We start from the raw sequence: 18,392 nt of genomic DNA, 5'->3' as shown, positions 1-18,392 counted from the left end.
AAGCAGGCAGGCAGGTAATCAGGGAAGGTCCCCCTTGGTATTGAGTTCTTGGGAAGTAATAAAACCAACATCCCAAAGGCTTAGTTCCTGTGGACTCAGGGACTAAGGCCTGATAAGACATTTACCTGGAGCCAGCAAAGACACAGAAAAGGCTGAACCTTCTTTGAGAGAACCTGTAGGAGGAGTAAAGGCCAGGAAGGAAATAGAAAAGAGCATCAACTACTTCCCACTCTATCCCGCAGCAAACACCGTAGCAATGCACTCTTATCTAGATAGAAAGCCTCACATAGGGAAGCTTGGAAAAAAAAAACCTATAAAAGTCAACTTGAGGGCTAGAGTGATAGCATGGTGGGTAGGGCGTTTGCCTTGCATGGGTTCGATTCCCAGCATCCCATATGGTCCCCTGAGCACCGCCAGGAGTGATTCCTGAGTGCAGAGCCAGGAGTAGCCCTGAGCATCGCCAGATGTGACTCAAAAAGCAGAAAAAAAAGTCAACTTGAACAAAGGAAGTAAACACATGTGCTATCAGAGCCCATGTGCTGCCTGTGCCCATGTGTTGATGCTGATGTGATCCCCCAAGCACATGTATCTCCCACATCTCCCCTGTTGAAACGTGTACTTTCATATCTAACCATGGAGCATGTATGCATGTACTGGGACTCTCTCTTCATTCTGGGGAAGCCCATATTCTTTCTTGAACATGATATTGCTCTCGCTCTCTGTCTCTGTCTCTCTGTCTCTGTCTTTGTCTTTCTCTCTATCTTTCTCTCTGTTTCTCTCTGTGTGTCTCTCTGTCTCTTTCTGTCTCTGTCTCTCTCTATTTAAAACTTCCTCAAAACTTCCAAATAAAATCTGTCACACTTTTTAAAAATATATGAAATAGTAAAATGGAAACAAGAGCTGTATAGCTCTATTGTTCATCTTTCTACTTGAATGCTTAAGTCAGAAATTTATATACAATAGATTGTAACATATACTTGTGAAATTAAATTGAATCATGGCCAGTCATAGAGATAAAATAAACAAACAAATATGATGGAATTAGGAAAGCAATAAAGTAAATGTACTTGATAACCTCCTTATTTTAAGAGAAAGCACAGATTTCAAATTAGAAAGCTAAAACTGATGCAGAAAATTTACTCAAATGAAGCATCATTTTAGCCAAATGAATCAATTAACATTCCCCAAAACATAGTATAATTGTCAGGTAACATAGTATAATTAGAAAAAAGTTTAATAAAGGAAAATTTCCTAAAGAATATGTTAATATTTATATATAATATGTGTAAGGCACTTTGACAGTAATCTAGAGGAAGAATCATGATAGAGTTGGAGGTGATGGTGGTTGTGGTATTTGTTTTGTGTTGGTATTTTTCCAAGTTCATGTAGAAGCATAGCACTGACAAGTCAGCTTCTGGTTGTTATCAACCCATTTTGCACCTGGAAGAGGAAAGGAAAATAACTACTTCAGAACTTAGTGGAATTGTTCCAGGAAATTTAATACCATGTCACATAAATCTCTGTAAAGGAAAAAATCTGGTATGCAGTACTTAATAGTAACAAGATGTGTACTAGGAGATAGTAAATTATCCAATTACTGATTTGTAGAGGAAATTTTTCCTGGATAAACTAAAAAAATCTTTTTTTTTTAAGTCCTTCAAAGAAGGATTGTGATATTGTAGATTTTTTTTTGAGATTTGTAAGACAGAAAACATAACTGGTACAAGCTAGTACATATACATATGCATATATACATACAAATAGACACATGGGTGTATATTCAACTAAAACATTTGCTCCATTGGATTTTTCACAAGCACACAAAGATAACTCTCCCCTCCTTTTTCTAACCCCAAATTTAAATACTCCATGTTTGTCTGTTTCCATCTTGTCTTTCCTCCTTTGTTATTTGCCCGCAGTTTCTGAAATAAAATCAGAGAAGAGAAACTTGGATCTTAGAGAAGAAGAAACTTCACAATACCATCTAGTCACTCCCTCATGGAATAATTCTTTCCATTTTACTGATCATAAAACTGACCCCCTGGGGCTGGAGCAATAGCACAGTGGGTAGGGCGTTTGCCTTGCACGCGGCCAACCCGGGTTCGATTCCCAGCATCCCATATGGTCCACTGAGCACCGCCAGGGATGATTCCTGAGTGCAGAGCCAGGAGTAACCTCTGTTCATTGCTGGGTGTGACCCAAAAAGTAAAAAAAAAGAGTTTATAATTCTCTTAAAATAACTTCCTTTATTTTTATTAATTAACATGTATATTAACACTAAACATATATGGTTGGATTGATGAAGATTTCAAACACTATAATGACTGTTCATTTAAGAGCCCTATCTTATTAGTACCTGTATCACAAGCATTGAAAATAATATCTTGCTTGATCTAGGTAGTTGTACATGTCTATTAAATTAGCAGTTAGAATACTGTTTCATTTCTAAAGTGAAGCTTATAAACTATCATATAAAATATAGTATAGAAGTATAGAACTTTGGATCTGTATTACCTTACTAAAGTTATATCATAGCAATTACCTAGATTATGCATTTTTAGTAGAAAAATTATCTAAAAAGTATTGTCTTTCACTCCCTGACACGTGTAAGTGGTCTGTACTTTTTTTGGATGCCCAAGAAAAAAGAAATATTCCTGAGCTCTACTCATTGGGAAGCGGATACTACAGTCTATTCAATACATACTCATGCTTCCTCTGTCACTGTCACTGTCATTCCATTGCTCATCGATCTGCTCGAGCGGGCACCAGTAACATCTCCATTGTGAGACTTGTTGTTACTGTTTTTGGCATATCGATTACGGCATGGGTAGCTTGCCAGGTTCTGCCGTGCAGGCAAGATACTCTCCGAGAGGGGCTTGCTCTCCGAGAGGGGCGGAGGAATCAAACCCGGGTTTGCCGCCTGCAAGGCTCTATTGCTCCAGCCCCATGCTTCCTCTATAATTAAAAAATGAAAACTAGATTTTATATATGGCTAAAATATTTATTTTCCTTAATTTTCTTGCATTACTGTTCAGTCGTGAGACACAGGTCTGTTCCCAACACAGAGGGTTTCTGAGGTGACTTTGTTTCTCTGCTATAGGTTTTCCTCTTTTCTTACCACTTTGTTCATTTTGCTTACCACAGACTAGATTCTCTTGGGATGATGAAGTTAAACTCTGAAAATGTTAAGAAAAATGAAAAAAAGACTTTATTTATTAGTATCATGAACCTCAATTCCAGTCCTAGACTCTTTATTGCATGTGTAAGCAAACCTTTATACTCTTTTTGTTGAATTTTCTTATTTGTTGCCAAATGCTTGTTATGAAGAATAAGAAATAAATAATTCATTAAACATTTCTAGTATTGTGTTGCACCTAAAATTCTACCATATTAATGGTAGTTATATCATTCTCAGATTCACTATGATAATTCCCTCAAATTAGCATCATTGTTATTAGGAGTCAGAGAAATAGAGAAAAAATGCTTTCATATTCTAGAATGAAAAACAAAAGTGAAGATGAATTAAATATAATTTTAAACTATTTTACAAGCTTTTGCTTCAACTTTTCATACTTTCAAAAATTCTCTTCACCTACTTTTCAATTTAATTTATTCTATGTTTATCTTTTTTCCGTAGACCAAGTCACTATAGACTATAGATTAAGTACACATTATCTGTATATATTAAGTAGAAAATAAAATAATGTAATAGGAAACACCACTGTCTGTGTCCACAGAATGAAAGTGTTATACAATATATCATATGAAAATTGTGTATCTGAATGATAGAATCTCTCAAAATGCAACCAGAGGCGAGGGAGATGATAGTATAGTATAGTGGAGAAGGTACCTATCATGCATGTACCTGACCTGAATTTGATCCCTTCCTCTACATATGGTCTCTTGAGACCCACTGTGTGATCCCTGAGGTCAGAGCCAGGAGTAAAACCTGAACAGAGTCAGGTTGGCCTCCAAAAAAACAAGCAAGCAAAAAGAAGCAAGCAGGCTCTTATGCATACACATAGATATTTTTCATTTGGTTAACATAACACTAAAATATAAAACTATTAATCCCAGTCTAAGGTGTTTTATGTAGTATATTTTCAAAAGTTTATTCTTTAATAATTTAAAATGTAATTGCAAACCAAAGATGTTCACTATCATTTTCCTAAAATTATTATTTTGATAATTAATTCCCTAGCTGTTATGTGGTTATGATATTTAATTCTTGAATTTCTTTAATAATTTCACATTTTAGCAGTGTAGACATTTAAAATAATTACCATATCTGCTGGAACTTTGGGGATTGTTTTACTTGAATCAAGAGCAACTGCTCATGATTACTTATGGACACCAACATCCTAATGTAGTTGGCATATATTTTTAATTATCCAGCTTTTACTTACATTGTTCCTAGTCAATATAAAGTAATATTTTGTTATTATTATTCTTCATTTGCTTATTTTGGTACCCAGGGTTTATCTTAGCTCTGTACTCAGGGATCACTTCTGGTATGATTTGGGGGTCATACTTTGTGTCTGGGATCAAATAAGAGTTGGTTGTGTACAAGGCACATGCCCTACATATTGTACTATCTATCTGTCTAGCCCTAAGTAATGCTTTATAGTGTAAAAACCAGGGACAAAATTTAATTGCAATTTAAAATTAATAATTCACATGGAGAAAGATGTACAACATATTTTATTCATATGTCGAAGTTAAGGAAATAAGAAAAATAAACAATTAAAATGAAACAGAAATAGGTTCTTGGGGCTCTAAGTCCAAATTATTGACTACCAGGAGGAAAGGGGGAAGAGGAGCGGTTAAATCAAATAAAATGGGTGAAGTATATGGTAGAGGGTGCAAACTTGGCATTTACTTTTTTAATTTAGTCACTGTAGAGTTAAAAAGTTACTTGTGGTTGGGTTTCAGGACTATAAAATTTCAATATTGATCCTTTCACTAGTGTTCACTTCCTCTACCTCTACCAATGCTCCCCCACCCCCAGTTGCTTCCCATCTGTCTGCTTCACGAGAGGCTTCATATATACATACATATATATACATGTATGTATATATATACATACATATATACATAGATATATGTATATATATATCACTGTCACAGTCACTGTCATCCCATTGCTCATCGATTTGCTTGAGTGGACACCAGTAACGTCTCATTGTAAGACTTGTTACTTTTTGGCATGTCCAATATGACACAGGTAGCTTGCCAGGCTCTGCCATGGGGGCACGATACTCTCGGTATCTTGCCAGGTTCTCCAAGAAGGGTGGAGGAATCAAACATGGGTCAGCTGCATGAAAGGCGAATGCCCTACTGCTGTGCTATTGCTCCAGCCCATACATATATGAAATAATTAAAAATAATATACAAACAATATATTTAATATCTAAATAAAATATATAACTTGTTATATATTAATACATAACAAATTATATTATTTTATACATAATACATAAATAACATATTATATAAAATAAGTGTATAAATATAAATGAATACAAATAAACATATATGCCTAAATAAATTTATATAGGTGCATGTATATATATATATATATATCTCCTGCATATGAGAGAGATTATTCTGTGTTGGACTCTCTCCTTCTGGCTAACTTTACTCAGCTTAATACTCTCCAGATTCCTCTATGTAGCAGTAAATGAGGATGAGAATTCAACTTTTATTGGTGATCAGAGCCTATTTTTTTCATTTTCTTATATGTACATAGTTAAAGTAGCATTAACTTATACAGCTTTGAAGTATAAAGTTATTTTGCACCTTTCTACCACAAGTATGTTCAAAACTCTCTTATCATTAACCTTTACCACTACTAGTTTAGCTTTTCCTCTCTTTCCCTGTGTTACCGCACTTGCAGAATGTTCATTAATCTCAGTTTTGTAATCCAAGGGCAAGAACTTTAAGCACAGAAAACAATCTGAAAATTTTGTTTTTTCTGTAAACTCCTTAGACATCTCTGGGGAAAAGACTAAGATTGCCAGTCACTGTCTCAGAAAAAAAAAAAAAACACCTCTGGCCTAAGTACTTCTTTTCCATCCTGAATTTTCTCAAGAATAAGGGGATTAGAAAATAATACTCAGCTTCTTCACATGATATAACTTTTCTTACATTCATGAAAGCTCTGAAAAGTGGGTAGGAAGACAAAAATACCAGCTAGGGTTTGACTCCTGGCACCACATGGTGCCCTGGACATCAATGGGTACATAGATATCCCTGACCACCACTGAACATGGCCATGAAGGTCCCCAGCGCTGACACATTTAACATGGTATCCCTAAAACTACACATATAATCCTTGATCCCTCAGCAATGCTGCTCCCTTCAGTGCTTGCATTGATCTGCTGCCTAGTTGACTGAGAATCTCTGGGGGGAGGAGGGGCCCATACCTCCTGAGCATTGCTGAGAGTATCTCCCTAGAAAACTGTAAAGGCCTCCCAAAAAGTGACCAGAATGATGAGAAGTGGAAAAAATAGGTAACATTCACTCATATATTTGAGACCACTGAATGATATCACGGTGTTCTCAGTGCCTGGATAATATAGGTAAGTATAAATAAATAATGTTCAGCACTCTGAATCGTTGGAGATCTTTGGGAGATTTGGAGTGCAGCTGCAGTTAGTTATTCAAAAGTAAGTGAGGTGGCCAGAACTTGTCTGTCATGTCGCAGAGGAGCGTGCATTAGATAAACTCTGGGCATATGGTCTCAGGTTCCTTATTACTCACAATAATAGGCAAAGATTATCAAATGCTTACTATGATTGGCTTAGCATTTTAGTGTATTATCTTACTTATTGTTCACAATAACCTAGTACAAAATAATAGAATTAAACACATTTAATAAATAAAGCATTGTAGCACCACCATCCTGTTGTTCATCGATTTGCTCCAACGGGTACCAGTAACATCTCCATTGTGAGACTTGTTGTGACTGTTTTTGGCATATCGAATATGCCATGGGTAGCTTGCCAGGCTCTGCAATGAGGGTGGGATACTCTAGGTAGCTTGCCAGGCTCTCCAATAGGGACAAAGGAATTGAACCAAGGTCGGCCCTGTACAAGGCAAACACCTTACTGATTCTAAAATTCGAGAGGTTAAAAGTAGAACCGAGTCTCAAAGGAACTGGGAATGTGGATCCTCCTCCCATGTATTCCCCTATATCTGGCAACTTGGCAATCACGCCCATAAACCACCTCCTGCTGGCACCAGATAATCTCGTTATTGGCCACGATCCAGAGTCACATGTCCTCTCCTGGAAGGGTGCATAACACAGCACACGCCTGACCCCGACCTAGGCTGTTTCACTCTCCCCACCCCAGAGTGGGGCGAGTGAGACCCCTCTATGCCCCAAGGGACCAAGCCCAGGCAGCCGAAAACCTCCAGAACACAATCAGTGCCATACTCATGGCTGTTCTCCGTACTCTCGGGCTGAAACTCACGCACAACTGAATCTCTTCCTGGACCATACGGCTGCAAATACCTCATATCTCATATAACTCAGACCTCACACCACTCATAATTTAAGAGGACCATACCACATATGATGGGGTTTAAAGTGGGAAGCAATCAATCTTAGAGAGATGTGTATATATATACACGGTGTGTATATGTATATACAAGGTGTGTATATATATATACAAGGTTCAACCTTTAACAACATGTTAATGATCTCTTAATGCTCCTTAGTGAAATACAGAATCTTAACACTCTTTTCTCTAAGGAAACTTTTTTGTAGCATTTTCAGCAGTGTTTCATAACAAACAATGCAAAATAAATTATTTCAGTTCTACGTTGGGGCGAGGGTTGGAGTTCAGGATGGAAACATCCAAAATATGGTGGTGGGAAGGTATAATAATGGTGGACTGGTTTTCAAATACTAAATGTAATCAAATGTTGTGAACTACTTTATAAAATAAAATTAAATTAAATTTAAAAAATTTATTTATAAAAAAGTGGGACAAAGTCAAAATGACTCAAAACTAATCTACTAACCACTATTAAATTATAAATGCAGTTCGGTAAAAACAAAGATTTTATTTTAGTTTAATTTGTTTTTATCGCAATGTTTATATGCCCAATCAGGGTGCTGAGGTAGTCCTTTTCTTGAAAAAAATTTTGATGTAAATTATAACTGTGTTAAAAGGAAACGGAAAAGCCATTTTCTCGGGTGTTTTCCTTCAAATTTCTGAGATAGCAAATGCATTTCCCCAGGAAAACTTATGCCCTTAATTGTGATTCCTGTGTTTTAAGTGTTGAGAACAGAAGAAACCAGCATGTCTTAAAGGAAAATACTTTGAATTTTGATTTATTTATGTTTTTCAGAATGGAGAACAGAGTATGAGTATTCCAAAGTGTCTCAAACAAAGTTACAAAATCAGCCAAAGCTTTGGTTTCTTTTTTGTTTACATGAGTCCTTTAAAAAAATGGTTTGGGGGCTCACTTGGCTGTTCTTGGGGTTTACTCCTAGCTTTGTGCTCAGGTATTAGAGTACTATATGTGGTCCCAGGGATGGAACCCCAGGGATGAGTAAGGCAAGTGCCAGAGTTATCTCTCTAGCCCTTTTATGAATCCGTTAGAAAAATTTTATAGAAGTTCTTTTTCACACACTTTCCTCTAAGAAACCTTTTTGGATCATTTTTAGTCAATTATTAATAGCAGCAATACAAAATAAATTATTAGTATCTGCCTTTGGGGCAGGCTTAGGTGGTGGTGAGAAAACTTAAAATAAAGGTGGTGGGAAGGTGTAATGGCGGTGGGATTGGTGTTGAAATATTGTTGAAATATTGAATGCAATCAATGTAAACAACTCTGAAAATAAAATAAATGAAAAATTTTTAAAAGTAAAATAAAATTTTAAAAGTTCTGTTCAAGGAAAAGGAAAAACAGTTTTATCATGTTGTTTTATTGTGGTTTATATTTTTAGCAGCATAGAATATCTCAAGGGGTTTCAGGATGCTTTCAAACACATAATTAGAAATAATTTAAATCATCGCTTTAATCAAGTTTAAGTAGAGAGGGGCTTAGGAAATAAACAACCATAACATGTGGCCCAAAATCTCCTGAAATTTTGAGGTGAAACAGGCTTTAACAAAGAAAGTAATATCAGGGGAGAGAGAGAGAGAGAAAAGAAAAAGACAGAGGACCAAGAGAAAGAAGGGAATAAAGTAATGAGGGAAAGAAGAGAGGGAGAGGACTTAGAAGAGAGGCATATTCTCTCATATATGAGGTATGACTTATGAAGGCTTGCATTTATTTTCTTGGGAAAAACATGCAAGGAAAATTTTTACCCCTATTGTATTGTCATTTTAATTTACCTGTTTACCTGAATCTGTCTTATGAAATTCTTATTCAGAGCTGGAGAGGAAGATAGCTCAAAGTCTGGAGCACATATTTTACATACAGAGAAGTCCTGTGTTCTGTCCCCAACATTGTATGACCTCCACCATCACCAAAGACCCCTGAGCACCAAGCTGGAAATAGCCGTATGCACTACCAGTTGTGATCCACTTCTACCCCAAATAAATAAAATAAAATTAGCATTAGTAATGAACAACATTTTTAATTATGTGAATCTAGATTCAAAGATTCCAGAATGGATTTTATAGATTAAACTTCCATGGTTTTAATCCTCTCTTAACTTAAATTTAAGAAATATTTGCATTTTTTAATTCATGAAATGTTTGAACCTCATTAACACCCATAGTTGTGGGAAACAAATTGGGTTTTCTTGCATCCCCATTGAATGGTGTGATATAAACATTTCACATTGAGATATCATGAGAATTCACTATAACCAAAGGAGTAACTTTAAATGAGTAAAGGCAATATTCAATGAACATATATTTTTTGAAAACTTTGCTTTAAACTCCTTTTTTATTTCTTGGATATTTCTGCAGTATAAAAATTATATTTTCATTACTTCCATATCTCCCAAAAAAGTGCCATCCCGGGGGGGAAGCAAGAAGACAAGATCTGGAAGTAGTGTAGGGACAAGGGTCATGAGGTTTGGGCTCCATTTGTGGCATAGATATAAAGTATCTGCAGATCTAGAAACCACTTAATATCCAACGTTACTGTAAGAATGGGAACCACACTACAATGATCACACTAAAACTACAACTGTCAGTGTATAAGTTTGGGGTAAATGAGAGGGAATCTGGTATAAGTGCAGTGAATAAATGGCAGACAAAGGGTAGAGGCACTGGAAGGAAATATTATATGCCTGTGAACCTATTGAAAACAGCTACGCATGTCAAAGTGTTTAAATGAAAAACATTTATAAAATAAAGTACCTTCCTAGAGACAAGCAACTGAAAAATATTTGCTGAACGAGTGAATGGCAACGTGAACTAACTGGATTTCTAATTTTATAATAGAAAATGTATAATGTGCTAATTAGTCATTAAAATGAAATAGGAAATTGCTGCTATTTCAAATAATAAAGTAGTAGAGGAGATTTGGTATATTTTATTTCAGATTAAACTTTTTCTTTTTAATAGCTAAAGAAATAACCAGAAACTATGCCTCTCAACTAAAAAATAAAGAGGATTCTTTGGTCCTTAAGTAATCAGTTAATATTTTGTTGTAAAAATAAAGATGTTTGTTGTCTAAATATTAATGTGTCCTGGCCATATTAGTCAAGAAATTGGATATTTTATGGTCATGAAAGCAACTATGGCCTGCTCTACAGAGAGAAGCATGGTAAAGTAGATTTTAACTTAAAAGTTCCATTAGATATTATTCTGTAAGTTAAAGCCAGACAGACACATGACGAAAGGTATTTATTTTTCATTTTTAAAGTGATTTTATTTACACTTGATCTCAGAACGCAAACCGTATGAGTAGGATATCAGATTTTAAGCTTGGCAGTATTAAAGTAGGAACACTTACATTTGCAAAACGTCTACATTATTAAAAAGAAAAACAACATTGGAAAATAAATGCTTGTTCTTTCCTTAAAGGTAATATGGATCAATTTGTACTTAATTCTAAAGTTCAATCAAGGATGTCTTCCCAGAGGTGCAATACTACTGTTGTGTGTGTGTGTGTGTGTGTGTGTGTGTGTTGTGTAGAGCAGAGTTGTAGAAAGCTTCTGGAAGTTGAGCAGTGATGCTTCATGGGAGATTCAGAAAAGTTAATAGTTCAGTTATCCCCAGGAAGCTTTCTTGCTGCAGACTCGAAATTAATGGTCCCAAGGCTCATCTCTTTCGTTTACGCCTTCTTCTTCTTCAGGAAATGTTGATTCATTCTGGCCTTTCAGATGTTTAACCCCTGCAATTATAAAAATTATGCTCAAGTTAAGTAACATTTATTTTTAACAGACTCACTGCTTTTCTGCAAGAGACAAAGTGAGAGGAAAGTTTTTCTACTGTATGTATAGTATATACACTTTTCCTCAACAATCTCAACAATGCAATCCTATTCATTGAAGAAGGAAAACACGCCGGGCCAAATTTTCATTAGAAACAGTCTCTCTTTTATAATGAAATCTTCCCCATAAAGCATTGCATCAGAGTCTATTAAAAAACTTGTTAACTTAGAAGATGTTCACAAGCTCTTATTATAAATATGATATATCATTTAGATCAGATATTTCTTTTGGCATCCCTGAACTCTTTTACAAAGAGAACCATTGAAACCCCTAGGAACAAAGGGGTATGTGTGCCACTTCTGTAAACTGTAAACAGCAGGCTCAAGGACTGTTAGCCTGCTTTAAGAATTAGAACAATCCCATTTGATTATGAAACTGCTGTACTGAAAATTCTTCAGTACCTTCTTCTACAACCCCCAGAAAGGAAAACACTAGCTTACCTTTCCGCTGTATAGGTTTCTCTGATCTTCTCTATTCCTACATATTTAGCCTCATTTTTAACCAGCCCTTGGTGCTTCACCCTTTCTGAGGAATTTCTACTTTAACTATGTAACTTACTCTCTGGAAACCTTCTGTGATCACTTCAGACTCCTTCAAGCCTCCATTCTTTTCCTCTTCATGTCTTGCGCTGCCAAATATTATCTTCCTACTCTCCCGCTTGATAACCTCCCACTCACTCTTCTAGTCTCGGCTTGCCTCCTGTGGGCAGGAGTCCCCTTAGCTTCTCAAGTAGCTAGACCTTATGCCTTGTTCCCTCACTGTTCTTGGATCACTTTCTCTTGTATCAATTACCTTCTAGAAACTTATTTACACATTTTTCTCATTACAGTTTCTTGATATCATAATTAGAAATTTTCATTTTGAGATCACAATCCTTGGCAAACAATAGGTGATCAATAGCATCGCTGCATAAATGATAGGCAGAAGTAATCAAGCAATAACTCATGATATGCCTATCTCAGTTCCACAATAATATATCTTGGGATTAAAAAAAATCATTCAATTCAGACTGGAGTTGTAATACCTTGGGCAGGGAGCTTGCCTTGCACATAGCCTACCTAGGTTCAATCCCCACACCACAGATGGTCCCCTGTGCCCCTCCAGGTATAATCCCTGAGCACAGAGCCAGGCCTGAGCATTTCGTGAGCACTCCAAGGTGTGGCCCAAACAGTAAAAAAAAAAGTAGTTCAATTCATATAAGTTAGAAGTATAAGTTAGAAGCTAACTATTATAATAATGCTCTATTAATTGATTTTTATTTCACTTACGTCTATTAATATAATAGCTAATAATGCTTATAAGATGTTTAATGTGATTTTATATATATTTGATATTTAGAAAATAAATTTATATAATTTACTAAGAAATACTGAAAACAATTCTAAATAGGATTGATAAATTAAAGGAAATCAGTACTAGTGTTTGCTGTGAAACTAAGAAACTGAAAAGTGAAGTGCAAATTTATATTCAGTGCAGTCAGGGAAACTCAGAACACTATTTGGCAAAAACTATCTTTCCTGGGCTTGTTGAATCATTTTGAAAAATGATTCCATCAGTTGTAGTATTTAAATAATTTAATCTGAAAACATAGATAAATCACAATTCTATTGACCCAAAAAGGTAGGGTTTTTTTTGCTACTAAAAAATGGAATTTAGGTAGTTTATAATAATCTCATGAAAGGAAGATTTGTATTAAAGTTTTATGTAAAGAAATAAAAAGAATTAGTGGAGACAGAGATAGATCAAAGTACAGCTCTGCACAACTGGCCTGAAAAAGTCAGAGTCTGTCTCAAGCATCACAAGACATCCCTCCAACCCGCAGAACTACAGAGAGTGGAACTAGTGGCCCCCAGTACTGCTGGGGCTCGGAAGAAACACACAAGTCAGCCCAAGTATCGAACTCTCTAGCCAAACAAGTGTGACTGGTGTGATTTTGAGTGAATCTAGAGCCTTCACAGACTAATTGGGTACCTGTCACAACCTAAAAAAAGAGATCCAAGTTCTAAGGCGAAGGGAAAAGAATTCACTGAACATTCAGCCAATGACTCACTCTGCTAGACACTAATAAGTCAGTCAGCTACACAGGAACTCTGCAAGTATCTCTAATATGAAATTTAGACTCTGAGAAAGTGAGTCATTCAAGATTAAATCACTGTCACTGTCATCACTGTCATCCCATTGTTCATCGATTTGCTCAAGCGGGCACCAGCACTCCATTCGTCCCGGCCCTGAGATTTTAGCAGTCTCTCCTTACTTGTCCTTCCTGATGGTGCCGTATTGGAGGCTCTTTCAGGGTCAGGGGAATGAGACTCGTTATTGTTACTATTTTTGACATATCTAATATGCCTTGGGGAGCTTGCCAAGCTCTGCTGTGATATATAAAGTATAGGGGGAAAATTTATATATGTAGGCCTTACCTATTTCATATAAACTCCATAATATATTAACAAAAATGCTTTAAAAGTTTTATTATTGACAGGTAATACATTATTATTACCATAATGAGATCCAAGTATAAAATAAAATTTAATGCAATATAAAAAGGGGGAGGAGAAGATAGGCTCAAAGAGAAAGCTAAGATATAAAATCTTATGATTACAAATATAAAAGAACTCTAAAATTATTTTTTGTCTTTTGGGGTTACTATGCTCAGAGGTTACACATGACTGCACTCAGGATTTACTCTTGGCAGTGCTCAGAGAATTATGGGATTTCTGGGATCAATCCCTAGTAGGTCACAAGCAAGGCAAACGCTCTACACACTGTACTATCATTCCGGCCCCTAAAAGAACTTCTAAGAAATTTTAAAACCTCAGAGTCCCTTAATATATAATAAGGGAGTGAATGAATCAATTAATCATTAATTACCATTTTGGGGAGACTTTAGCACATTTTCATCATCAATTTTTTGCATGTTTACTTAGGCTTTTCTGTTATTCTCTTAGGTTTTAGCCTAGGTTTAGACCCCTGGGTATTTCTCTGAAGTGCTAATTTTTGGAAAAGTAATTATTCAATTAGTTGCCACTTTCTTTTATGAACTGAAATTGTCTGTACCTCCTTAGGTTCATAAAGGCTAATTGACCCCCAAGTGCCTCCTTCTTTAATCCATAAGACAACTATAGAGTAATAAAGTTATATTCAAAATGTGACCCTTAGGTTTAAACACATTTTACCTAAGTGCCCATTAACTCTGTTTCTGTTTTAACAACCAGGTGGATATAAAAACAAGTAAACTTAACTTGTCAACTTAAAAAAAAGTTCTTGGATTTATTCAAGACAATTTACTTTAATGAGTTGAATAATTTAATAATGATGTTATTTATGCACAAAAAGTCACGCATTTAATAAATGATAATCAAATCTTCAACTTATTAAACCATTAATAAACTATTTAGTTTTCATAGTTGAATATAGATTACCTCACTTAATTTATACAATACTTAATGTATATTTTAAAAAAATAAATAATAAAATACACAAAAGCTCTTTTAAATAAAACCTCTTATTTTGCAGACCTCTGAAAGTAAATATTTAAACCAGATTTGGTTGTGACTTTAGCTATTTTGTAATGAATGTTTTAATGAGGAAGCAATTGGTGACATGCAATTATCAAGATGCTCTATATAACGTTTTTGCTAAAGCACACATAAAAAAAAATAAAGGTTCCCAAAGCAATTTGCATCAATGTCATATTCCCATTGGATAATTGATTATCGGTTATTTTTGTTTGCAATGCTAATTTTTTTATTATCAGCAATATTTGTTTGGTTACAGATGCAATAATGTTGAAATTAAAGAATGAAATCTACCTAAACATTTATTTCTTCTTATACCCTTTCTTATATCCACAAACGGATACTTCATATTTAAATTTTATTTAAACCCTCATTTGATGCTTTATTATTCTGGAGATGTAGAAATATAAATTGGTCCAAGTATGTTGATGAAATTCTCAGATCCTCTAACACTGCCAAATGCTAATGAGCATTATGAAAGTACCTCACCTGCACAGTGGCAGATAGTGGGTACATACATCACTCCTGGAGCAAGTAGAGACTCAGCTAGCCCTGCATGCAAGCAGAAGGTAAAGAGATTTCAAAACAATAAGATAGAAGTGATTTTTCCCTATAGTAAAATGAACACACAAGAAAAGAGCCCAGATGAAGGAATGTGTGTTGGAAAGTTATTTGAATGAAACCCAATCATGAACTACTTTGTAACTGTGTATATCACTATGATTCAATCACTGTCACTGTCATCCCATTGTTCATTGATTTGCTCGAGCGGGCACCAGTAACATCTCTATGTGAGACTTGTTGTTACTGTTTTGGCATATTGAATACGCCATGGGTAGCTTGCCAGGCTCTGCGTGGGGGACTATGATTCAATTAAAAAATTTTAAAAGAAAATATACCATATATAAAGCCAGTGTATGTACTATGAATATGCAAAGGAATGGTAAGAATAGAATTGAAAGTAAAAAAGCAAAGTAAGTAATAGAAGAAAATGAAATAAATGTAGCCTCCAAGTGGGATATAATACTCATGTTCCACTCAGTTCAGGAGATCAGGAGGTGGATAATGCGAAGTGAAAGAATGATGAATTAAAAATAAAGAATTCATATAGATAGACTTATATTTAGTCAAACATGGGTTAATATGTTTATGCTTTAATTTACAGAATAACAAGCTTGTGAAATTTGTGAACCACACAAAATTTGGAAGAAAAGTAAAACTAATGAACGACAAACTACTATTGCAAGAGATTACTAAAACCTGAGGAGATGACGTAAGCAATTTAATTGGTATAAATAACGTTTTATTTTTAATATTATATTATTTCTGGAAAATAGAGAATACATTTTTATTTCTTGAAAATAAGGCAAATAAAGCAACATAGATTGATAATGTTTTGGGTTTCAAGTGACCTCAACATCAAAATGACCAGGCAGAGCAATCTGATTCTGTGAACCGAGATCCTGGTGGCATAAGCAGCAGTCATTCATTCAAGCCAGGAGCTACTCTTTCACCAGGACTTGGTCAGAAATTAGAACTTTTCTGGATCATGAGGCCAAATTCTGGGCTCTAGATTTAAAGGCTATTATTGGAAAAGGTCATTGGAATTTAAAATAGTCTTATAAAATCAATTTTCTAGAACTATTAAGTCTATAGTGAATATATATATATATATATGTATATACTATCTGATTTCAAAAATCAGATGGGCCGGTCATGTAATGCGATTCAGAGACGACCATTGGACTAGAGCTGTTATAGACTGGATTCCACGGGACGTCAGAAGACCTCGTGGCCACCCACCAACTAGATGGTCAGATTTCTTCGTCAAGTCTCTGAGTGAAAGATTTGAGGCTCTTTCTGTTCCTGGAGCGAGCAGGTATCATTGGGCTACACTAGCTCGCGACAGGGACAAATGGAGATGTTACTGGTGCCCACTCGAGCAAATCGAAGATCAACGGGACTACAAGTGATACAAGTGATTAAGTCTATAATATTTGGCATCTAGAAAATTAACAAAGAACAAAAGAAACCACCTTTAAACTTCTGAAAAATTAGGGAAAAGTGGGCCAGTAGACATCCCAGGAGTTTAGTGCTTGCCTTGCATATGGCAGACCATATTTCAATCTCCAGAACTACATGTTTTCTCAAACATCACCAGAAGTGCTCCTTGAGCACAAAGCCAAGGATATTCCTTGACCTCACCAGATATGGCAAGTACAAACACTATCAAACAAAATAATTGGAATAAAAGATGAAGTTGGTCTACGTAGCCCCTGAGAACAGAAATAGGGTCAACGGCTGCCATCTGTGCAGGAGAGGCACCTTACAACTGAACATAAAGAGTAAAATCCCTAAATTCTTTGCTTTTCCAGTAATAAACATGTAAGCGAGCACCCTATCACTGTATGTGCGCTCAAGCTGAAGCTAAATTTTGATCTTTATTGTTCTTGGGAGTGTCCCTATGGACTGATGACTTTACTGAGCCTGAGATGTTGCCAATGCACAAAGGAGATGCTCTGCTATACTGAGACTTTTGTTCTGCTTTGAGAACCACAAACACCAAGAAATTAGTTATGATTCTCTGTGACATAAGTGGCACCTATTCACATTTTAAAACTAATTCACTTTGAGAGTAGCGAATGTAAATTAATTTTTTAATTACATAATTTAGGTTTTAGAGATCATTTAAAAACCCTCCAAGGGAATCTTTGGGTGAATTTTAGAAAGAATTTAGCTTTAAAAAGATTTTAGATTTTTAAAAAGAATTTTAAAATTCTATTTATAGTTATATTTGTATTTTTTCAGGAAGGAAACTTCAGTTTTCTAAAAATGATCTGTCAAGTCTCTGATCCTTGATTAATTATGAATATAAAACATAATTGTTTAAAGAATAATGTAACTTGCTCAAATTCATGCAGCAATTAATGGCTGATCTGGGACATTAATCTGAGCCCCCATTGAAGCTCTTCATCTAGGTTACTAATAATCTTTCACCATTGTTAACATTTTCCAAATTTAGAATCTGATGGGAAATGAGGGAACTCAAGTTAAAGAGAGGGGTTTTGTGTATTTCTTTAATCATCAAATTATTTTTAAAAACTTTACAGAATGGATAAATTTAGATAGAAATTTCAAATTTTGTTTTTGTTAATAGAATTTGGAATTAGGAATATGTAGAACTTAACTTTTCACACTTTCATAATAGAACCATGTTATAAAAATATCCTTAGATTAAGAGAAGAGGCAGCCTTTATCGCTGTTGGGCTCAGATTTGGACTGGGACTTTGGAAGACAGTAGTATATGGCTTAGTCTGAGCAAAGACATAGAAGTTGTCAAATGATTTGACTCAAAAATAATAAACCTCCTACTATGTGTTGAGCATGAGAGAAAAAAACTATAAATCAGATAGGATTTTAATTAACAGATGATAGTTGATAGATCATAAATGAATTGAATGCAGTTAAAA

General features: G+C 35.2%; 1 protein-coding gene across 2 annotated transcripts in view; it reads right to left on the bottom strand.

Annotated features, from left to right (window-relative positions):
* Positions 1 to 10,891: 10,891 nt before the first annotated feature.
* Positions 10,892 to 18,392, bottom strand: part of PPP1R1C (protein phosphatase 1 regulatory inhibitor subunit 1C) — a 144,403-nt gene continuing 136,902 nt past the window's right edge. For both annotated transcript variants that reach the window (XM_055122836.1, XM_004601206.2), the window contains one exon: positions 10,892 to 11,307. In XM_055122836.1, the coding sequence (XP_054978811.1) occupies positions 11,301 to 11,307 (7 nt within the window). In that variant the 3' untranslated portion in view covers positions 10,892 to 11,300. The remainder of the gene's footprint in view (positions 11,308 to 18,392) is intronic.

This window comes from Sorex araneus, chromosome X, assembly GCF_027595985.1.
Source record: "Sorex araneus isolate mSorAra2 chromosome X, mSorAra2.pri, whole genome shotgun sequence".
Lineage (NCBI taxonomy): Eukaryota > Metazoa > Chordata > Mammalia > Eulipotyphla > Soricidae > Sorex > Sorex araneus.
The sequence above is the reverse complement of the archived record's forward strand: the minus strand, read 5'-3'. Positions and strand labels throughout refer to the sequence as shown.